Source organism: Ammodytes marinus (assembly GCF_949987685.1).
Source record: "Ammodytes marinus genome assembly, chromosome: 18".
Lineage (NCBI taxonomy): Eukaryota > Metazoa > Chordata > Actinopteri > Uranoscopiformes > Ammodytidae > Ammodytes > Ammodytes marinus.
Genome location: NC_137222.1, coordinates 24820775 through 24839200, shown reverse-complemented (window position 1 = coordinate 24839200; position 18426 = coordinate 24820775). Strand labels below are relative to the sequence as shown.

Here is an 18426-nt window from a genome sequence, read left to right as displayed (position 1 = left end):
AACATAACATAAAAACTTAATTTCTAAATATGCTTCATATATTGATTTTACGTATTTCTATGTAGCACACAATGTTGGTATGTCAGAGCAGCATTTCATGCACTGTGTATACATCTCTCCGAATATAAGCAACAGCTAAAATTGAACACATGTGATGTTCTAGTTAAAACATGGTTTTAAAGTGATGAGTGTGACTGTGCTGTGACTTGCAGGTGAGAGAGACCCTGGCTGCTGACACAGGACTGAGTGTACGTGTGGTCCAGGTCTGGTTCCAGAACCAGAGGGCAAAGGTCAGTAGAACAGTACAACAAAATCCAAGCTTTCAACACTCACACTGTATACATGGTTAATGCTGTGTTTACATCAGGTGGGACACAATGTAACATTCACGTGTTATGACTTGACAGCAGCAGCCATTTCCATCAGCAACTTTTTAACATCACCTGGTTGAAGTCTACAATCCATTAGCCTACATCATCAAGTCAAAAAGTACAGTTGTTATTGAACATTATAAACAAACTTTCTTTGTAGAGACATGAGCATATTAACAAGAGATACATCAAAAGACACTGTTACTACATGAGTTATAGCTGGCTGATTTTCAACCAAAAATATATATTTAAGTTATAAATTAGGTCATTGGTCTTGTCTCAGGTGTGTTGCAGGATTTTTCAGGGTCTCCACAATAAAAGCCTGTCATACTAAGCTTTTTACTGTCTATTGTTTTACAGATGAAGAAGTTAGCCCGCAGACAACAGCAACAGCAGGAGCAACACAATAGCCAAAGGCTAGGCCAAGGTGAGGATTTATCATATTGACTGGTTTGCTGCTTTCTCTGGTGTTACAAATGAAAATTCACAATTGATGACAATTTGCAAGATGAAATTGTACAATTACATTTGTTATTAGACTGATTACTGACAATTACTTTGAGAATTTGCTTAATTTATGGTCATTTATGAATTATTTGGAGAAACAGCTTGAGATATTACATTTATTATGGGAACAATAAACAGAGTACATTCACTGGGCAAACACTCCCAGTTTTGTAGACTTTATAAATGAGTCCCATCCTCTGAAGCCAGAGTGACATCTTAGCTGGTAAATATGAGTTTTTCCGACGGCAGGGCTATAAAGTGTGGATCACAGCCACCATTCTCTCTGCTACACAGCTCCTCATAGCTAGCAGGCTTATTGGTCTCACAGCGGATATGAGCAGACAGTTTAGATAAGTGTCCCGGTGCTTTGGCAGGCACTGCCTCTATCTGTTCAGGGAATCCCAGCTTGTCAATATTGGCATAGCAACAGGGTTTATTATAGTGGAGGCTGCTGCTGTTAACCAAATGAGCTAAGCAAACCAACAAATGGGGGTTGTTTGGAGTTGATGTTAGGATGAGATGAAGCGAGCGGGGAGATAACTTCAAGATCAAACAGCCAGTCAGTTTATGTTAACAGTATGATATCGTCACTGTCGGTCGGAAACCTTGTATTTCCTTAACGGTCATTTGTCCGGAATAAAAAATTAAAAAACTGCATTTTTAAAGCAAACCAACTCTGCGTCGCAAATTCGCAAGGTCTTCTTCATACTTTTCATAAAACACACACACGTCATATGTGACCAATAGCGCTGATACATAAAGAAAAATAAAGATAAGAGATACAAGACAGCGACGATATGTAAATTTGTATCAAACTGTTTGGGGTGCAGCATTCAAAGTCTGTAGGAAAAAAATATGGATGTGATGTCTGTATTCACATCTACATGGACGTTTGGTGGTCAATGTTTAAAAGCAAGAATAGACACATTTTTGTAATTCCATACAACCATGTACATTAGGCAAGTTGGCCAAAAAGCACATAAACTACTGTAGAAAGAAAAGATCTTTATCTTTACAGATAAATCGTAATAAATCGATTAATGTCATAGTTAACTCGTGATTAATTGCAATTAATCGCAAATTTTTATCTATTCTAAATGTAATTTTCTGAGGTATAGCCCTGGAACCAATTTAAAGTGGCAATTTTCTGATCTGGCTCAGTCGAGTTATCGCAACTTTTCCTGCATGGCAAGGGGGTCAAAAGTGCCAAAAACCACTAAGAATAATAATAGAAATAGGAAAAAAAAAATCTGAGCAATTTCAATAGGGCTTTGCACCGTTTCGTTGCTTGGACCCTAATTACATACAGTACATGTACATACAAAATACATGTAACCACCATTCAATCAGGAAAGACTTAAAGAATGAACTATTGAAATGATTGAAATATGCTCATGATTAAGGTAAAACTCAGAAGAGTCTTTGGCGATAATACCCTATTGATAACAAACATCACACTGACAATTTTTTTTTTAAAGGCAGTCAGCGTTAATTGGAGAAGATTATGATATGACTGCTCAATAACAATGTGTGTTATATAGGCCTAGTCTGAACAAATTTATAGCCAAATGTAAAATAGTTTTTTACACTTAAGATTAACCTCCGGACTTTGGAATGAATGAGAGTTGCAATTCTCCTCTTTTGGAGCCCCCGCACCAAACTAGCAGGTCCTGGACCAGTCTATCCACTGATCACAGACCCATCAAACTGATATTAACCCAAGAAAGTATGTCAAGGTGGAATTTCTAACTTACACTAACCCTTACTTGTTACTAAATAAAAGGAATTACATCAGTGTTGTGTTACTAAGTCATAATTGAATGCCAAATAGTATTGGACAAAAGGTCAGAGTGAAAATGGTTAACTTAGAGTCAGTGTGTGAAGATATTAAAATAGGATACAAATATAGGAAGACAATATATGCATGTGTAACCCTGGTCTGACTTGTTGCCACTGCCTGTTCCAGAGGTGATCCCCGGATGCATGGAGGGCCTGCTCAGCTCTTACTCTAGGCAAATACCTCCAAGCCAGCAGCAGCAGCTAGTGAGCCTAAAGCACAATGGCTACAACCTTGACCCCTTCCAGCAGGGCCTCACCCCGCCTCAGATGCCTGGGGACCACATGAATCCCTACGGTGAGCATTGTTCAACGTTTGTTCAGTATGTTGCTCATCTGGCACATTTGCTGCTTAATGCTATTTGCAAAAACCAATAGCTTAAAGGTGCATTATGCGACTTTTGGTGTGTCAGATAAGTGAATATTTTTACAAGGTATATTCTCCTAACTGAATAAACAAACTTTATGAAAGTGACCTTTAATAGGCCTACATTATGACTGGCACAATGAACTCTGTAAAATATTTAATTACTATTTAATTTGTATTTTTTATTAATTAAAATTGCGGTCTCAGGTAGTTTTTACATTGGAAATGGTAATGGTGCATCCGCAAAAGTATTTTTACGAATGCAGCCTATCATTTGATGATAACAGTAAACGTAGGCTTGAAAACGTAAACTTTTGAAATCACCTCCCAAGGTGGATTTTTTAATATAAATGCAACTGCAGCGGCCCCTGTGAACTAGTGAAATTGGTCTCTCTGGTAACGCTGACGTCACGGCTCCACTCTGCAAATGCGTAGTTATTACATTTGCTGTCAAAATACCCACACGCGAGTTAGAAGTTAGAAGACAACATGCACGGTGTCTCCACGGCACTATCATGGTGATCAGTGAAGGTTCTCGTGCAGGGCTCAAATATAACACTCGCCAAATGCTGGTACATTTAGACTATGTGAGTAATAAGTTATTGAGACCACCTGTTTTTGTGACAGAGATGATGACTTTGAGCAGAAGGCTGCGGAGATGCATAACAGGTTTCAGCAACGGGGATATCAACCTAGTCTGTTGAACCAGTCCATGACAAAAGTCAAATCTGTAGATAGAGAAAGTCTCTTTATATTAATAATCACTAAGGTCTAAGCACTCAAAACAATCGTATTTTGTGAAACAGTACAGTCAAGAGGCAACTCGAGTTAAGGACATCATTAAACTCAACTGGAGCATTATTGAAAGTGATCCTGGTTTATGGGAAGTGTTTAAATAGCCCCCAGCATTCTCCTTTAGGAGGGTACCCACCCTTAAGGATAAACTTGTACAGAGTGATCCGGCTCCCTTAACCAAGCCTAGCCGGCTCCCTAAACCCACAGGTAACCAGCCATGTGGGAACTGTAACTATTGTCATCACACTGTCGCGAACCCAGAACATATCGCATCAACTCATTTGTGAACTGCAACACCACATATGTAGTGTACAGATTGGAGTGGGAATGTGGTTGTTTCTATGTGGGGCAAATGCAGACTTTAGGTGCAAACACACTGCACCCGCCGCCGCCAACGGTTGCCGTGAGAAACGCGAGAGCCGCGCTGCTTGATCATATTGGGTCATATTCACCGCTGCCCGCTCAGCTCCTTAAAAAAGACTCACCCCAGAGTCCTTACAACATTGAAGAGAGGCAGAGAAAAGGAGCGCTTCGTTTTGGTGGTGGGGGGGAAAATGTATGTAACAAGGTGCTCTCTTATCTGGTGCAGGGGTGATCCAACAGGAACAAAACAGTGAAAACACCAAGGCGTTCACTTGAACAAGTTAAAAAGCCTTCATTGAAGCGGCTAATGCATGGCAAAAAGGGGCCTTCTACAGGGTGACTAACCAGAAATGATGTACAAACAGGCAATATATGTGTTTGACTTGACTTCTCTTCTCTCCTCAGGCTCTGATTCCATCTTCCAGGACATAGACAGTGACACGTCTCTGACTAGTCTAAGTGACTGCTTCATGGCCACTCCAGATATGGGCTCATTGCAGACTGGGGCTGGGAACCCCATGGACCACCTGTACTCCATGCAGAGCTCCTACTTTGCCTCCTGAGAACACCTTTACCTTTGGGTACGTCCCAATCCTCAGACAGTGAACACTCAACAGTGCAGGCGGAAGATACACAGGCCTTTGGATTTCTCCTGCCATACGGGAATAAGTTACCAGAGAAAATTGACTGCAGGACAGTATCCACCCAAATATACCTGCCTGACCTCCACCTACACTTTACAATAAGGGTACATTAATAAACTGTTAGTTAAAGCTTACTAAGCATAATAAAGGGGAGGGGGGTTAAAGCAGTACATTTTGTTAGAGAGATAGCTGTTAATATTTGTACAGATATCACAATGGAGATGTTTGAAAAGTTAAAATAAAGTTCAAGTCGGAGATTAGTTGGTAACTTTGTCCAAATCAAACAACCGTGTTGCTGAAACATTTGACTATATGTTTCCTTGGGACCAATAAGCAAAACAATTGTTTAGGTGATGTCATTGTATCCAGCTACCAAGCTTCCCTGCTGTAAAAAAGACAACAAACAAGACCCTGTGAGCCAACTGATTTGTACCTGTTGCTAAATGTATATAATGTTCTATACATTATTATTTATGTTCTTCAGAAACATCCAGTTGTGCAAGTTAGGATGGACAGCCATTTATTTATTTATAACCTAAGTGCTGGTGTACAATACAGTAAATCAAGAATTTCTATTTAAAAAGACAATATGATCCTATTGTAAAGTCCAAAAAACATCAGAAGTCTGTTTAGTTTTATTCTGCTATTTATCATAGTATTAGTGTTATGAGTGTGGAAATGAGAATCAATTTGCTATTTATTTTTTTCCATTTGGAATTTGCTAACTTATCGATGTTGGTATTTCAAATAAAAAATGCCTTTTCTTGAATTTTCATCATCTTTTCTTGAATTACATGCAAACACTGGTAGGTACATTAAACTAATCACAAATCAGTAAAAATCAATCAAAAGTACTCAAAACAGGCCACTGCTGAAATATTTCAGACTATGTGATGCTAGGTGGCAAGTCAGGGGATCACCGTAAGTCCTTGGGATAATTATCTCGGGATCATCAATAAATATGAATGAGATAATATTAATAAAAATGTAAATGTCTGAAACATTTCACTAAAGGTGGAGGGAGTTTCTGGAGAACACTTTGTCAAAATCAGTGAAAATCTCGGGACTTCCGGTTCAGCATGTGAAGAAGAAGGACGTGTTGCGCCGGGGCTCCCAAGCGTTCACTGCTTTTTTATATATCATAGCACCACACACTACTTGAAAGCCGTTTTTTTGCTTGGTTATTGCGACCACTGACTGTTTGGTGATGATGGGCCGCAGCAGGCAGAAGCAGAAAGGGCAGAATTCGCCGGAGAAAGAGGCAGCCACGATGTCGGACTGTCATGGCGGAGTCGACTCCCTGCCGCCTGATCTCGACAAGCTCCGCGCTGTGCTGCTATCCGACCTAACAACAACCCTTACTACAACCATGAAAATGGAAGTGAGTGAAGCCTTGAGGCCCATTTCCGCTGCCTTAGATGCCGTCAAGTTGACCACCGACTCGCTCAACCTGAAGATAACCACCATGGAGACAGCCCTGTCTGACCACAGCGACCGGAACACCGCCCTCGAGCAGACATGTGCACGTTTGCAGTCTGAAAATACACAGCTGATGGCTAAGACCGAAGATTTGGAATCACGGTCACGTCGCAATAATCTACGCGTGATTGGAATCCAGGAGAAGACCGAGGGAGCAGACCCAGTAAAGTTCATGGCTACCTTTTTCACCAAGGTCCTTGGCGCCGGCTTCTTTTCTTCCCAAACGGTTCTGGATAGAGCTCACCGCATCGGCCCAGCGCGCTCGACGGAGGAGGGCAGGGAGTCCAGACCGAGAGTATTTATTGTCCGATTCCACTACTTCAGCGATAAGGAGCGTGTTCTGAGACGAGAGAGGGACACGCAGCAGCTCAGGTACCATGGACAGAATGTTTACTTTTTCTCCGACATGACCGCCAACATCGCTAAGAAGAGAGCATCCTTTGCCGGTGTGAAACGCTGCCTCTACGAGAAGCAAGTCAGGTTTTCCCTCCTGTTTCCTGCCCGTCTGCGCGTAGAGCACCGCGGAGAGAAGAGGTTGTTTAAGTGCCCGGAAGAAGCCCAGGCATTTTACGAATCGCACTTTTCTGCTCGCTGAGGATTTTCAGACTACTGAACTCTCTCATCCTGTAAGGTAAAAAAGACTTTACCCTAAATATTGGCCACTTAAAGAATATTTTCCCAGCTGATGTGTGTGGGGTGTTGTTGTTGTTGTTTTTTTAAAACATTTATCTAGGCTACTCCATCCCCACACGGGCCTTATATATGTATTAGGAAACCACACTGTTTTGGTGTTGAACGTTGATGGGGTTTCCCAGCTGAGTTGCGTGTGTTTTTTTTCTCTTTTCTTTTTTTTCTTGTTTATTACACATCGTTTTGTCGATCACTGTTGTCCGGCCCCATCCAGTCGCCCAGAGTTTTATTTTGTTTAAATCAATTTATTGTATTATATAGGCCTAGTTATTTTAAAACTAATATACAGTACATCCAGATTAAGGTGTCCTTTGCGGGCTGCTGATGTTTTTGCTCATCGCCTGGTGGCCGAGCACTGATCCTCTGTGCGTTCTTTGCCCCTTTTTATTTTTTATTTTTTTCCCCTCTCTTTCTCGTCGGGCTCTCTTATTGGCTGGATATGCTAGGCAAACAGTGCCTAAATATGTGACTTTTCTCAATTGTGGTGCTCATTTGTGTTTTATATGCACCCACGCTGCTCTGTCTGAATGCTCGGAGCCTCTCTGCATGAAGAGAGGATTGCGTTTTTTTTTTCTGTCAAGATGCAACGGAAGTTTAAACCTACATTCAACTTCCTGTCTTCATCGTTTGGGGATGAGGACATTGGGTTTGGGGGGTGGGGAGGAGGGTTATCCTTAGGGTATTTTCCCTCGCTTTGTTTGGGAAAGTGCGGAGGGTGGGAGGGCAGGTTCGAGGGCTGTATGTGTTTTTGTTCTAGTGGTCTAACTGTCTTTTTGTTTGGGGCAAACTACTGTGTCACTGCGTGTGTATTATGGCTTATAACTTTGTATGATACCCGGGGGGGATGATACAAGCAGGGGGGTTACCATGGTGAGCTGGAACGTGCGAGGCATGGGCCATCCAATTAAACGAGCTAAGGTTTTCTCCCATCTTAAATCTCTATCTGCTGATATTGTGTTCCTCCAAGAAACTCACATTAGACCATCAGAGCGGAACCGGCTGCGCTGCAGATGGGCGGACCAGATATTTCAATCCACTTTTTCTAGCAAAGCCCGCGGTGTGGCAATTATTATTAAGAAAAACATAGATTTCAGACATATCTCTACAGTAAGTGACCCGAATGGTCGTTTCCTTATAGTAACTGGGTACCTTTGCTCTGTTCATGTAACACTTCTTAACATTTATTGTCCAAATAGATGACGCTGCCTTTTTCTGTAAAACCTTTGATATGTTACCCGACCTTTCGGGCACAAATGTGATTGCTGCAGGGGACCACAATGTAATCCTTGATTGGCATATGGACAGGTCATCAAAGAAAACAAGCTACCCTTCTAACTCATCTACAGTTCTGAAAAACTTAATTTCAACTACTAATTTAGTTGACATCTGGAGAATACAGCACCCCACAGACAGAGACTACTCCTTTTTATTCTCGTATTGATTATTTTTTATTAGACTCAAGACTCATACCCAACGTAATAGACACCAAATATCACAACATCCTGATCTCGGATCATGCCCCAGCGGCCATTATTCTTGACTTAGGGAGATCCAAACAGCGAGCTAATTGGCGTCTACGCCCTTCTCTGCTCAACGACAGAAGTTTTTGTAAAAACCAAAAACTTCTCTTACTGCCCTCCTTTTCTCTTCTCCCAGAACTTGGAACCAAATTAGGAAGGCCTGTGAACTATCGAGCACGACCATACATGCCCCAATCTGGCATAATCATGCCTTCCCCCCATCGTTCACAGATTCAGCATTCAGAGATTGGAGTCGGAAGGGAATAGTAACAGTTGAGGACCTTTATATAAATGGTCACTTTGCTTCATTTGATCAGCTAGTATCAAAGTTTTCACTGTCGAAAGCTCAATTCTTCAGGTATCTACAGTTAAGGAATTATGTCAGACAGAATATACCATCCTTTGAATCCCTGCCCGCAGATGATTCATTGTCCAAAATTTTACTGGGCTCACCAGAAGCTAAAAACCTGATTTAATCTTTTGTGGGAATATTTTTAGACCGGCAGGACAAATCTACTTTAAAAATAAAGCAAGCCTGGGAAAAAGACTTAAACATTGGAAAAGCTGACGATGTCTGGGAGGGAGCGCTAAAAAGCATAAAATCCTGCTCTATAAACTCTAGGCTTCAGTTAATTCTAATTCAATTTTAAAGTGTATTTTATATATTTTTGTAAAAGTGTAATATATATATAACCTTGTTTTCACTTTTAGCACTCCCCTCCCTCTTCCCCTTCAGGCTGCACTTGAAAATAAGAATTTTGTTCTTAATTTGCTTGCCTGGGTAAATAAAGGTTAAATAAAAAAAATTAAAATAAATTCAATTTAAGGTCACACTTAGATTGCACTATTCTAAGGTTAAACTGCATAACATTTTCTCAGATCTTTTGCCTTTAGGTAACAGGTGTAAGATTGCCGAGGGTACTTTGCTCACCACTTTTGGGAATGTCCAAATCTTGTATTTATAGCTTATTTTCTTAATAATTTTGTCTTAGTTATTTATCTCACTTTTTTTTGTATTTCTTGTCTGTTTATGTGAGGGAGGGGGGGTGGGGGTTGTGTATGTATTTTATGTGTTTACTTATTCAGTTTTTCTTTGTCCGTATGTAAAAAACAGAAAAAACACTAAAATAAAAGTAAAAATCTCCTCTCGCTCCGGCGCTACCTGTCTGTACTGTGTGCGCACTGTAAAAAAAAATCCAGTGCCAAGGCTCTGTAATCGGTGATACGGTGGCCCCTTTGTTTAAATACCTTTTGTGTACATAACAGTTTACAGAGCCTATGGCTGTGCATTAACACCAGATTGTTTTTCAGCATATACACAGTACAGACAGGTAGCAGATTGTGAGGAGATATTCAGTGACTACATTTACATGCACAGCAATACTCCAATATTAACCTGGTTAAAGGAGAAGTGAGTGATATTTTTTTTGTTAATATACATGTTAAATATCTCTATATTCATAAAGCAATCACTTAAACAGTATGCACAGTTCATAACAGGTCTCCCTCATTCGAGTCACCCTGGGAGTGTGCCATGATAAGACCCCACAAGCAAATATAGGCCAGCTAATGACAATACATAAATAAATACATTTGTTACCATAGAATTGGTGAAGTTGGCTACCTTCACAGTCATAGCTGTATTAGTTGGGATCACTTTCCACCTTTATGTGGTCCCAGAACCCTTCCCAAGGGGACGTCCCATCCTCCAAATTGTCCCTCTATCTGTTCAACATGCATTCATAAATCACAGTTTCAGTCATTGCATTGACCCATTCTTCAACTTTTTAAATGTTTGCTTGATTACACTAGTTTTTAAACTTTTGGAGGTTAAAATGTACAAATAATTAGGGGCGCGGTCTCTTGAGTGACAGCTAGCCGCCCGCTGGCCCTCACTTAGCCTCAGAGGTATACGTCAGCTAGATGGGCGTATCTCCCTCCCCCCGATGTCACATCGATGCCCTTTTTCGGTAAGAGGAAATGAGGTGGAGTAAAAATCTGACAAGATGGTGACGCATAAGCCAGGAGAATTGAGGTCAGCCCGGATGCTACATCCATTTTATACACTATTTATGCAAATGTTTAACTTATTCTAAGTCTAATTATCTTAACTCTAAATCCCTCACTTTCTGACCCTTGAGACATTTGATCCTAAAACAAATGGAGCCCCCCCCCCCCGTCCTCACACACACACACACACACACACACACACACACACACACACACACACACACACACACACACACACACACACCTACCTGTGGGTACGTACTAGAAAGATCAGTTACATATAGCCCAGACAGGTTCTGCAAAAACTCCACACCACAAATTTGAATCCAATCTTTCCTGCAATGTCATTTTCTAATTTAGGGCGTATATACCTTGAATAAGCCAATGTTATATATGGGTCACTTAACAGTGACATGTACTGTAGCTCATGACTGACATACGGCAACTGTATTTACCCACCGTGCAACATATTCCTTCCACCTCTTTGTATGAGCCGTGGGTGTAAATGAGTGGAATAACTTTCTTCCGCCCCGTCAAGCTGCTGGGTGAAAGACAAACAGCCGCCTCTTTACCAAACAATTGATCATAAAAAAGGCATGCATATACAGGGCTGCACACAAAGACAGCTCATGGTTTGAGCTCAGTCAGGGGGAAGAGACAGAGTGAGACAGATGTCAGTGGCTTTTTCTGCACGGTGAAACCTGCCGCCCAACAACGTTTGACTTCTATGTTACCAGCAAACATTTCCCCCGATGATTCAGAGGCCAAGATTACAAAAACACAGCTCACAGCTACTCTCTTTCATCATGGTACCTCATGAGAAGTAAGAAAACAAGAAGGCTAGGAAAATAGTCTGTTGAATCTATATCCATATTGAAATCAAAACACGAAAAAGAAATTAAGAAACGGACTGTTTTATTTAAAATAGGCCTGTAAAATATGAATTGATTGTCATTCATTAGTCTATATTAGTCTATATATTTTTATTTGTGAAGTTCCAAATAATCATTGAATTAATCAGCGGGCTAGACTGTGTCCCACTGCCACAATGACACAAGCTAAGTGCGGCCAGCGCCGTGAATAGCTCTGACCCATAGACTGTTTTCTGACCGTGGCTATCGAGGTCCCTGAAAGTGCAGCTAAATGTCATGGGTAAAAATATTGATTTCTCTACCAAAATGTAATCAAGTCAAAGTGAAAAGGAAGAATCTTAAGAATCATTTACTAAACATATTGCATCCATGTTATTGTGTACAACTGAACTACTCAAGTACAGATTAAGCACTTATGTGTCTTCCTGGGTACACATATTTTGACATCAAAAGTTGATCATCCGACTCAGATAGACTCAGCAGTGTATAGACACTTTTTGATTCCTGTCATACTTGGTGACTGACTGCTTTTTACTCATTTACTATTTGCTGATTTTGACTCTGAACCGGCAGATCTTTTTTCCAGCCTGCTTTACCATTTTCAGCTTTCACCTACAATATGTTAGGCCTTCCCTTATGAGTTCAATTCAGGTAAAAACACCTGAACAACCTAACAAATACCACCTTTTTAAGAAAGTAATCTATATTTGTTCAGACAGGTCAGAAAATGTATTAGTAATTTTATCCAGAAATGTATCCTTAGCTCACAAAAGGATTCATTTAATAATTAAGCATGTTTTTAACAAATCACAGGGCTGTGTGTTGCCATGATGAACAGGAGACATTTGGTTGCCTACAATAAGAAACCTTAGCCTCTTCACATGTCTGTAGATTTGATCTAAGTTACAGGAATGCTAATCCTCACACATTCTTTGCGTTCTCATTTCTATATGAGGTAAATGGTGAGTGTCTGTGGCTGGTGTCCCCCAGGGCTCCACTCTGGGCCCTCTGCACTGAGCTGTGAGACAGATGCTGACAGCACGCTGTTCCTCTGCCTCTTATCACTGTGGTAATCTGACATCACAGGTGTGAGCGAACAGAGCAATACATCTGGTTGAGCCGCCACTCATGTCACCACACAGCTCTCTTCCCCCTGAGGACAACTTTCCTGTCAGAAGTAGCAACGCTATTGGTTAACTCTGCATAAATGGCTGACACCTTGGGTCTCCTCAGACCTGGGAACAACCCCACTTTTCTGCTAAGCTCTGTAACCTGTTGGCCTCAGTCACATTACTACCATACTTTTCCTCACCTCACAGAAGAAGAACACTCCCTCCTAATTCAGTGTGCGTCTGAGACAGATGAATAGCGGCCAGAGGGCAGGTAGTTGCGCACACTCTCCCATGTTTGATGGTTTTCACCCCTCTTCTTTGAAAACAGAGCTGCCATGCTTGACACTTCCTGTCAGACTCCCTTTTTGTTGAGTGCAAAAAGAGCCTGGCTGCATTCTCTCAAACATGTCGAAGCCTGATCTTCATACATGATAACCAGATAACTATAACGGTTGTATCTTCTATTAGAAAATTAAAACATTCAAGCAACAAGTGCCTATGTGGCAGGAGTGGACATGGAGAGGGATTATTTTTCTGTGATTCCATACTTTGTATTTTCATGAAAAGGTTGCACAGTCTGCCTTACATTTAGATGGTTGATTAATAGACTTGAGTTGCAACTCCAACTCCTTCACCAATGCCTCGAAGAACCTGAGCATTGAGTTCCATGGCTGGGGATGATTTATTAAGGCTAACACATTCTCCATGACAACAGAAATCTGAAAGTATATTCATCATTAGTGTCATCAATTGTGGCTGAACTGTGTATGAGAATGTTATTTCATCAATGCGTACACTTCCAAAACAAATCGTTAGCCTCATAGCATAATTGCCTAAATCGTATTTTAAGGGTTATAGAATAGGGTAAAGTAGATGTAGAGTAGATGTAGAATAGAGTAGATACAGTAAAAGTAGAGTAGAGTAAATATGATTTAGGCAATTATGCTATGAGGCTAACGAAATGCTGCTTTTCTTTACGAAACTAATATTTGAGTATATGGGTCACGGCCAGCCAACAGGGCCAATTTTACCGTCTGTCATTGCATGAGGCCCCTGTGGTCCTGTTGTAATAGGAGTTGTTTCACCGACTTCTGAGGCTGATTTGTTTATTGTTCTATAAAGAGCTCCGTCCCGCCCTCTGCTGAGATCATTTGAAGCTATTGAATAATTTTTTAAACCAGGGCTAGAAACCTAAGCTCCTGCTGCCAGACATTATGCATTAATAACAGCAGGCTCATGATGACATCACCAACATACAGGGAAAAGGGCTCTGTCCATAAACATTCAAGATGGCTGACACCTGTCTGCAGCTACATTAGCACAGTTTGCTACAGGGCCAGCAGTGTGAGAGGCTGCTCCTTCTGTAAGCAGCTGCTCCAGGTGAGTCTGAAAGATGTTCCTCACCATTTGGCACACTTATACCATGTTAGCTGATACTGTGATTTTCATTCCTTTTTTCAACCAGGTGCTAGTTCTGAGCACAAACTCAAATGCTGAAAAACAAGGGAAGCCATAATAATGATCCAATTTGTAAAGTTGAACTAGATCACAGTGTATTTTAAGTCTGAGGTTTTATAGTAGTCTTGATGTTGTACACTGCAAAAAATTGCAGTACGATATTTTGTTCTGAAAAAAAAGTTCAGTAACATTAAATCGCAATTCCTTTGATACCCAGATGTGTGCCACTTCGAATTTCAATTTCCATTTCTGACTGGAAACTGGTGTATAGAACTTCTGGCTTGATGAAAGCCACTAAGTGAGGCTTTTTTTTCTAGCTACATTATCTTTTTATTAGCAAATTCACACACATTTGCTAAGAACATTTACCGCTTTTTCCTCCCTCCTTCCCTTCATCATGGTTTAGCCTTAAATATTCAGTGAGCGGCATTTGTGTGGATGAAAATGCCTTGTTGATGTCAGAGATCAGGGGAGGTGCGGGATGATAGAAAGGCAACAGTAAATTAATAACCACTCGTTACAGCCAAGGTATGCAGAGTACCATCTCTGAACGCACAACACGACCAACCTTTAAGTAGAAGAACCCACCACATCATAGGGTACTGCACTAGCCAGTGGGACACTCCTCACTATAACTTGGTTGCCAAAGAATAAATTAAAGGGGAAGTAAGTGATATTTTGTTTGTTAATATACATGTTAAATCACTCTATATTCACACAGAAATCACTTAAAGGCCTACTTCACCGGTTTGAATATGAAGGTGTATTGAATTCTGAGATCCTATGTAGTATAAATGTGCGAAAAAAATTGAAATTGGTTCTCTTTCTGTGATGTCACGAGAAAGAGAAATATAGGGTTAAAAAAAACACTCTTTCTGCCTTTTCTCAGGCTAGGATGAATCGATTTTAATTTTTTTTGCACATTTATACTACATAGGATCTCAGAATTCAATACACCTTCATATTCAAACCGGTGAAGTAGGCCTTTAAATAGTGTGCACATTTCATAACACAGGTTTCCATTCAGCTATGCAGTAATTGCTAGATAAAATTTAGAGAATCCCAATAATCCAATAAGGAGACAGAACGCTATAAAGAGGCGGGTCTCTGTGCCCGTGACTCACTGCTCTCCATCGCTGCATTATCTGATGAAGACGAAGTGTTAATTTGGTGGTGACATAGGGACGAGGTAGGGGACTGCTAACTGCAGTCACTGGCAGGAAGTTAGCTTAAAGGACCAGATCGCTTATTTCTCCTTTAACAGAATATCCAATTTTAAAACAGATTCTCTCATAACTTTACTTTATGTTATTTATAAGACAGCACAGGTCCACCACAGCACTTACGTGTCATATGTTATGAAAGCTTTCACAAAGACATCAAAGGTGTAGAAATAACCAAAGTAATTTGTCTTTTGTCAGACAAAAGGTTGAGTCCCATGGCGACCACATGGTTCAGCACGCATTAAATCTGCTCTATGTATTGATTGCTTTATTATTAGTTGGGGAATAGGTACGGCGCTTTAGAGGAGCGGGGACAGCTTTTCTAATAAAGATGTAAGCTAGGAAGACTGAAACATCTTCATTGAAAAAAGGGGGACCTTACAAGTGATTAAGTTAGCTTTGATATCCCTAAGGTTAAAGGTGCACTATGCAGTTTCAGGGCTGGGGGATTTGTTTACATATGCAGGGCCTGGGATTAGTTTGCCAAAAAATATTTTCTCAACATGTCATTCTTAGTATTGAATAATTATATCATCATAAATCAAAACTAAACTATTATTTAAAACTAAATTATTTTGGGGAACCTGGAACCAAACCCAAGACTTGAATGTTTGTGCACAAAATTACAGGCCCTGCTGCTGTAAGCAAAAACAGTAAAACATTAACTTTATAGGGAGCGTAATAACCGCAAACCAGTGATCCGATTTTCCTGTGAAGAAAGTTTGTTTATTCAGTTACATAGTTCACTTTCAACTGTCTGTCCATTAGTTTGGTGAGCAGTCTGTTTGGTGTGATGGTATTGAACATCCCCTGATGTTGCAGCCTGTTTGCTCTGTATGCGAACTTTCCCATATAAATCATAACAGGGTGCAATGTTGAAAAAATACCTATTTTTAGGCAAATTAAATTACATGTATGTATCCAACATATACTAAACTACTGAGCTAAGCTTTGACGCAACCTCCCAGCTTTTGTCCTTTTTATCAAAATGGCATTTTTACCTTGCCATTCCTTATCAAAATGGGCTTTTTATCTTGCCATTCCTTATTTTGTGTCAACACCGTCAGACACCAAAAACACAAATACATTTTTCCTCAATTTATGCGAGACCCATGATATGTATAGTGATCACAAATATTCACCAAGACTGACAGAGGCCACAACAAATATTTTAAAAATGTATATGAATATACATTTTTTAGACATCTGACGGTGTTGACATATTTAACGTTTCTTAAACATAACAAATGGAATTTATCTAGTAGCCATTTGGTTTTTCTGTTGATGATAGGTGCTAGTATGAACTACTTCAGGAAAATAAAATGATCGAAACATTTCAAATAACTTCTTCAGAAATTGTAAGTCGGTGTTGACGTATCATGGTTGTGACACAGGACTTTCAAGATTCGGAATGTAAAATATTCTGAAACTACAACACTTATCAGAGCCTGTCTGACTCTAATGTACACTGTAAACAATTGCTGTAAATTTACAGCAGGATTTCAACAGCATTTACCTGTTATTTATAAAAACAGCATTTAACTGTTAAAATAAAAGGCAGTCTGTTAAATTACAGTCCTTTGCTGTTATTTTACGGAACGGTAATGTTTTTCAAAAATACTGAACTTTCCTGTTAATTTACCATCAAACTTGGAAGGGACAACTTGACATGAGCTGCCTGCACATGTGAAGCTTATACAGTTTTCTTCATTAATCCTCATCCATCCACATCTTAACTAATAAGTGTTGTTTACTGTATATCCTCTGGTTAAGTTTACTTAAAGTTGAGTTATATCTACTTGGAAATGGAAAGTACAGTTAACGTAATTAAACCATGTTAGTCTTACTTAACTGAAGAGTTGTGTTTACTCAGTAGAATGAAGGAAACGGATTGCCTTAGATAAATCAAGTAAGCACAACAAAGTGTATTGTAGAGACGCCCCCTTTCCCACAATGACTTGCACTGGACTAAACGTTTGTTATGTTGCTATTTGCACCCTCAGTAAAGAGGATGTTTCATTCCATTACCTCACTATGCATTTTGTTTAAATAAAACATTTCTGTGTGAACTAACTGTTATTTTTGGTTATAACAAACGGTTTGTGGAAATCTTAAACAAGATCCCTAGTTCAACTCAGGAGACAATTTACAATAGAAATGAATCATTCCATTGAACTTGATATATTGTAAAAAGTGTCTTGAAGTAACAAAAAGAAGCTGCTCTCTGTGTTTAGCATTTGAACAAATAGGGGACATAGTACATTTACATATGGAATGAAACAGATCTGCCCAATGAAATATAACATCCCCTTTGCTCACGGTGCAAACAACATAACAAACATTTAGTCCAGGTTCATCCCTTTTTTCATTAACAGTATAATCCTGTCAATTTTAGTGACAGTCAAATAATGTTAATTTAACAGTAAGAAAATGGCAACCCTGCTGCCAGTTGATTACTGTTTTTACTGAAAAAACAGGTTCATACAGTTTTCTTCATTAAAGCTATACTGTACGATCTGAGAGAGCTAGCATGATTTGAAATTAGCTTGTCCTCGGAGTTCCGTTTAACTCCTCCCTCTCCCCTCGGGACTCCCTCCCCCACCCCTCGACACACAGCCGTGCACGAGCGCTGCTGGCTGCACTTCCCAATTGCACTGTTTACCAGTGATTGTTAACATTTAACTCACACACACAAACACTCACACATAGGCTACATGCAGAAAAGGCCCCAAAGTTTATAGGTTACAGTGTTGTTATTTCTTATAGAGTGTTGAGATGAGTTTTGTTCAGTGTGGATGACAGTATAGCTGTCAGTTAGTGGCCGTGACGTCAGTCGGCCGGAGGGTCTGTCTAGTAAGTTTCCTTTTCTCTTCTCTCTCGGTCAGGTGTGTGAGCGCGCATGTTGCCGCAGTAGTCGACACAGTTGAAACGTGTATGTGAATCACCCGTGTGTGAGTAAGTACATGCAGTCCCGATCGCTGTTATAAGTTACAGTTTATGGATGTTATTGACGGCCGCGATTCGCAGGTCGCAACAGCTGTTCTAACGTCTCCTCACGAGCGGAATGTAAGCCTGTGTCTCTTTTCCTGCGATCTATGCTGCTGTGCCTGTGAAAGAAGGAAAATAAAGAGCGGAAAAACCATACTCCTCTTCTCATGCTTATAGTCTGACGTTTTTGG

General features: G+C 40.2%; 1 protein-coding gene across 1 annotated transcript in view; it reads left to right on the top strand.

The window, feature by feature from the left end:
• The window catches only part of LOC307264738 (LIM homeobox transcription factor 1-beta.1-like), a gene marked incomplete at its 3' end in the record, with an annotated part of 43189 nt that extends 38387 nt beyond the window's left edge, over window positions 1-4802 (top strand). The window contains exons 5-8 of the mRNA XM_080046224.1: window positions 213-290; window positions 732-798; window positions 2845-3012; window positions 4645-4802. Coding sequence (XP_079902350.1) covers window positions 213-290; window positions 732-798; window positions 2845-3012; window positions 4645-4802 — 471 coding nt within the window. The remainder of the gene's footprint in view (window positions 1-212; window positions 291-731; window positions 799-2844; window positions 3013-4644) is intronic.
• Window positions 4803-18426: the final 13624 nt, after the last annotated feature.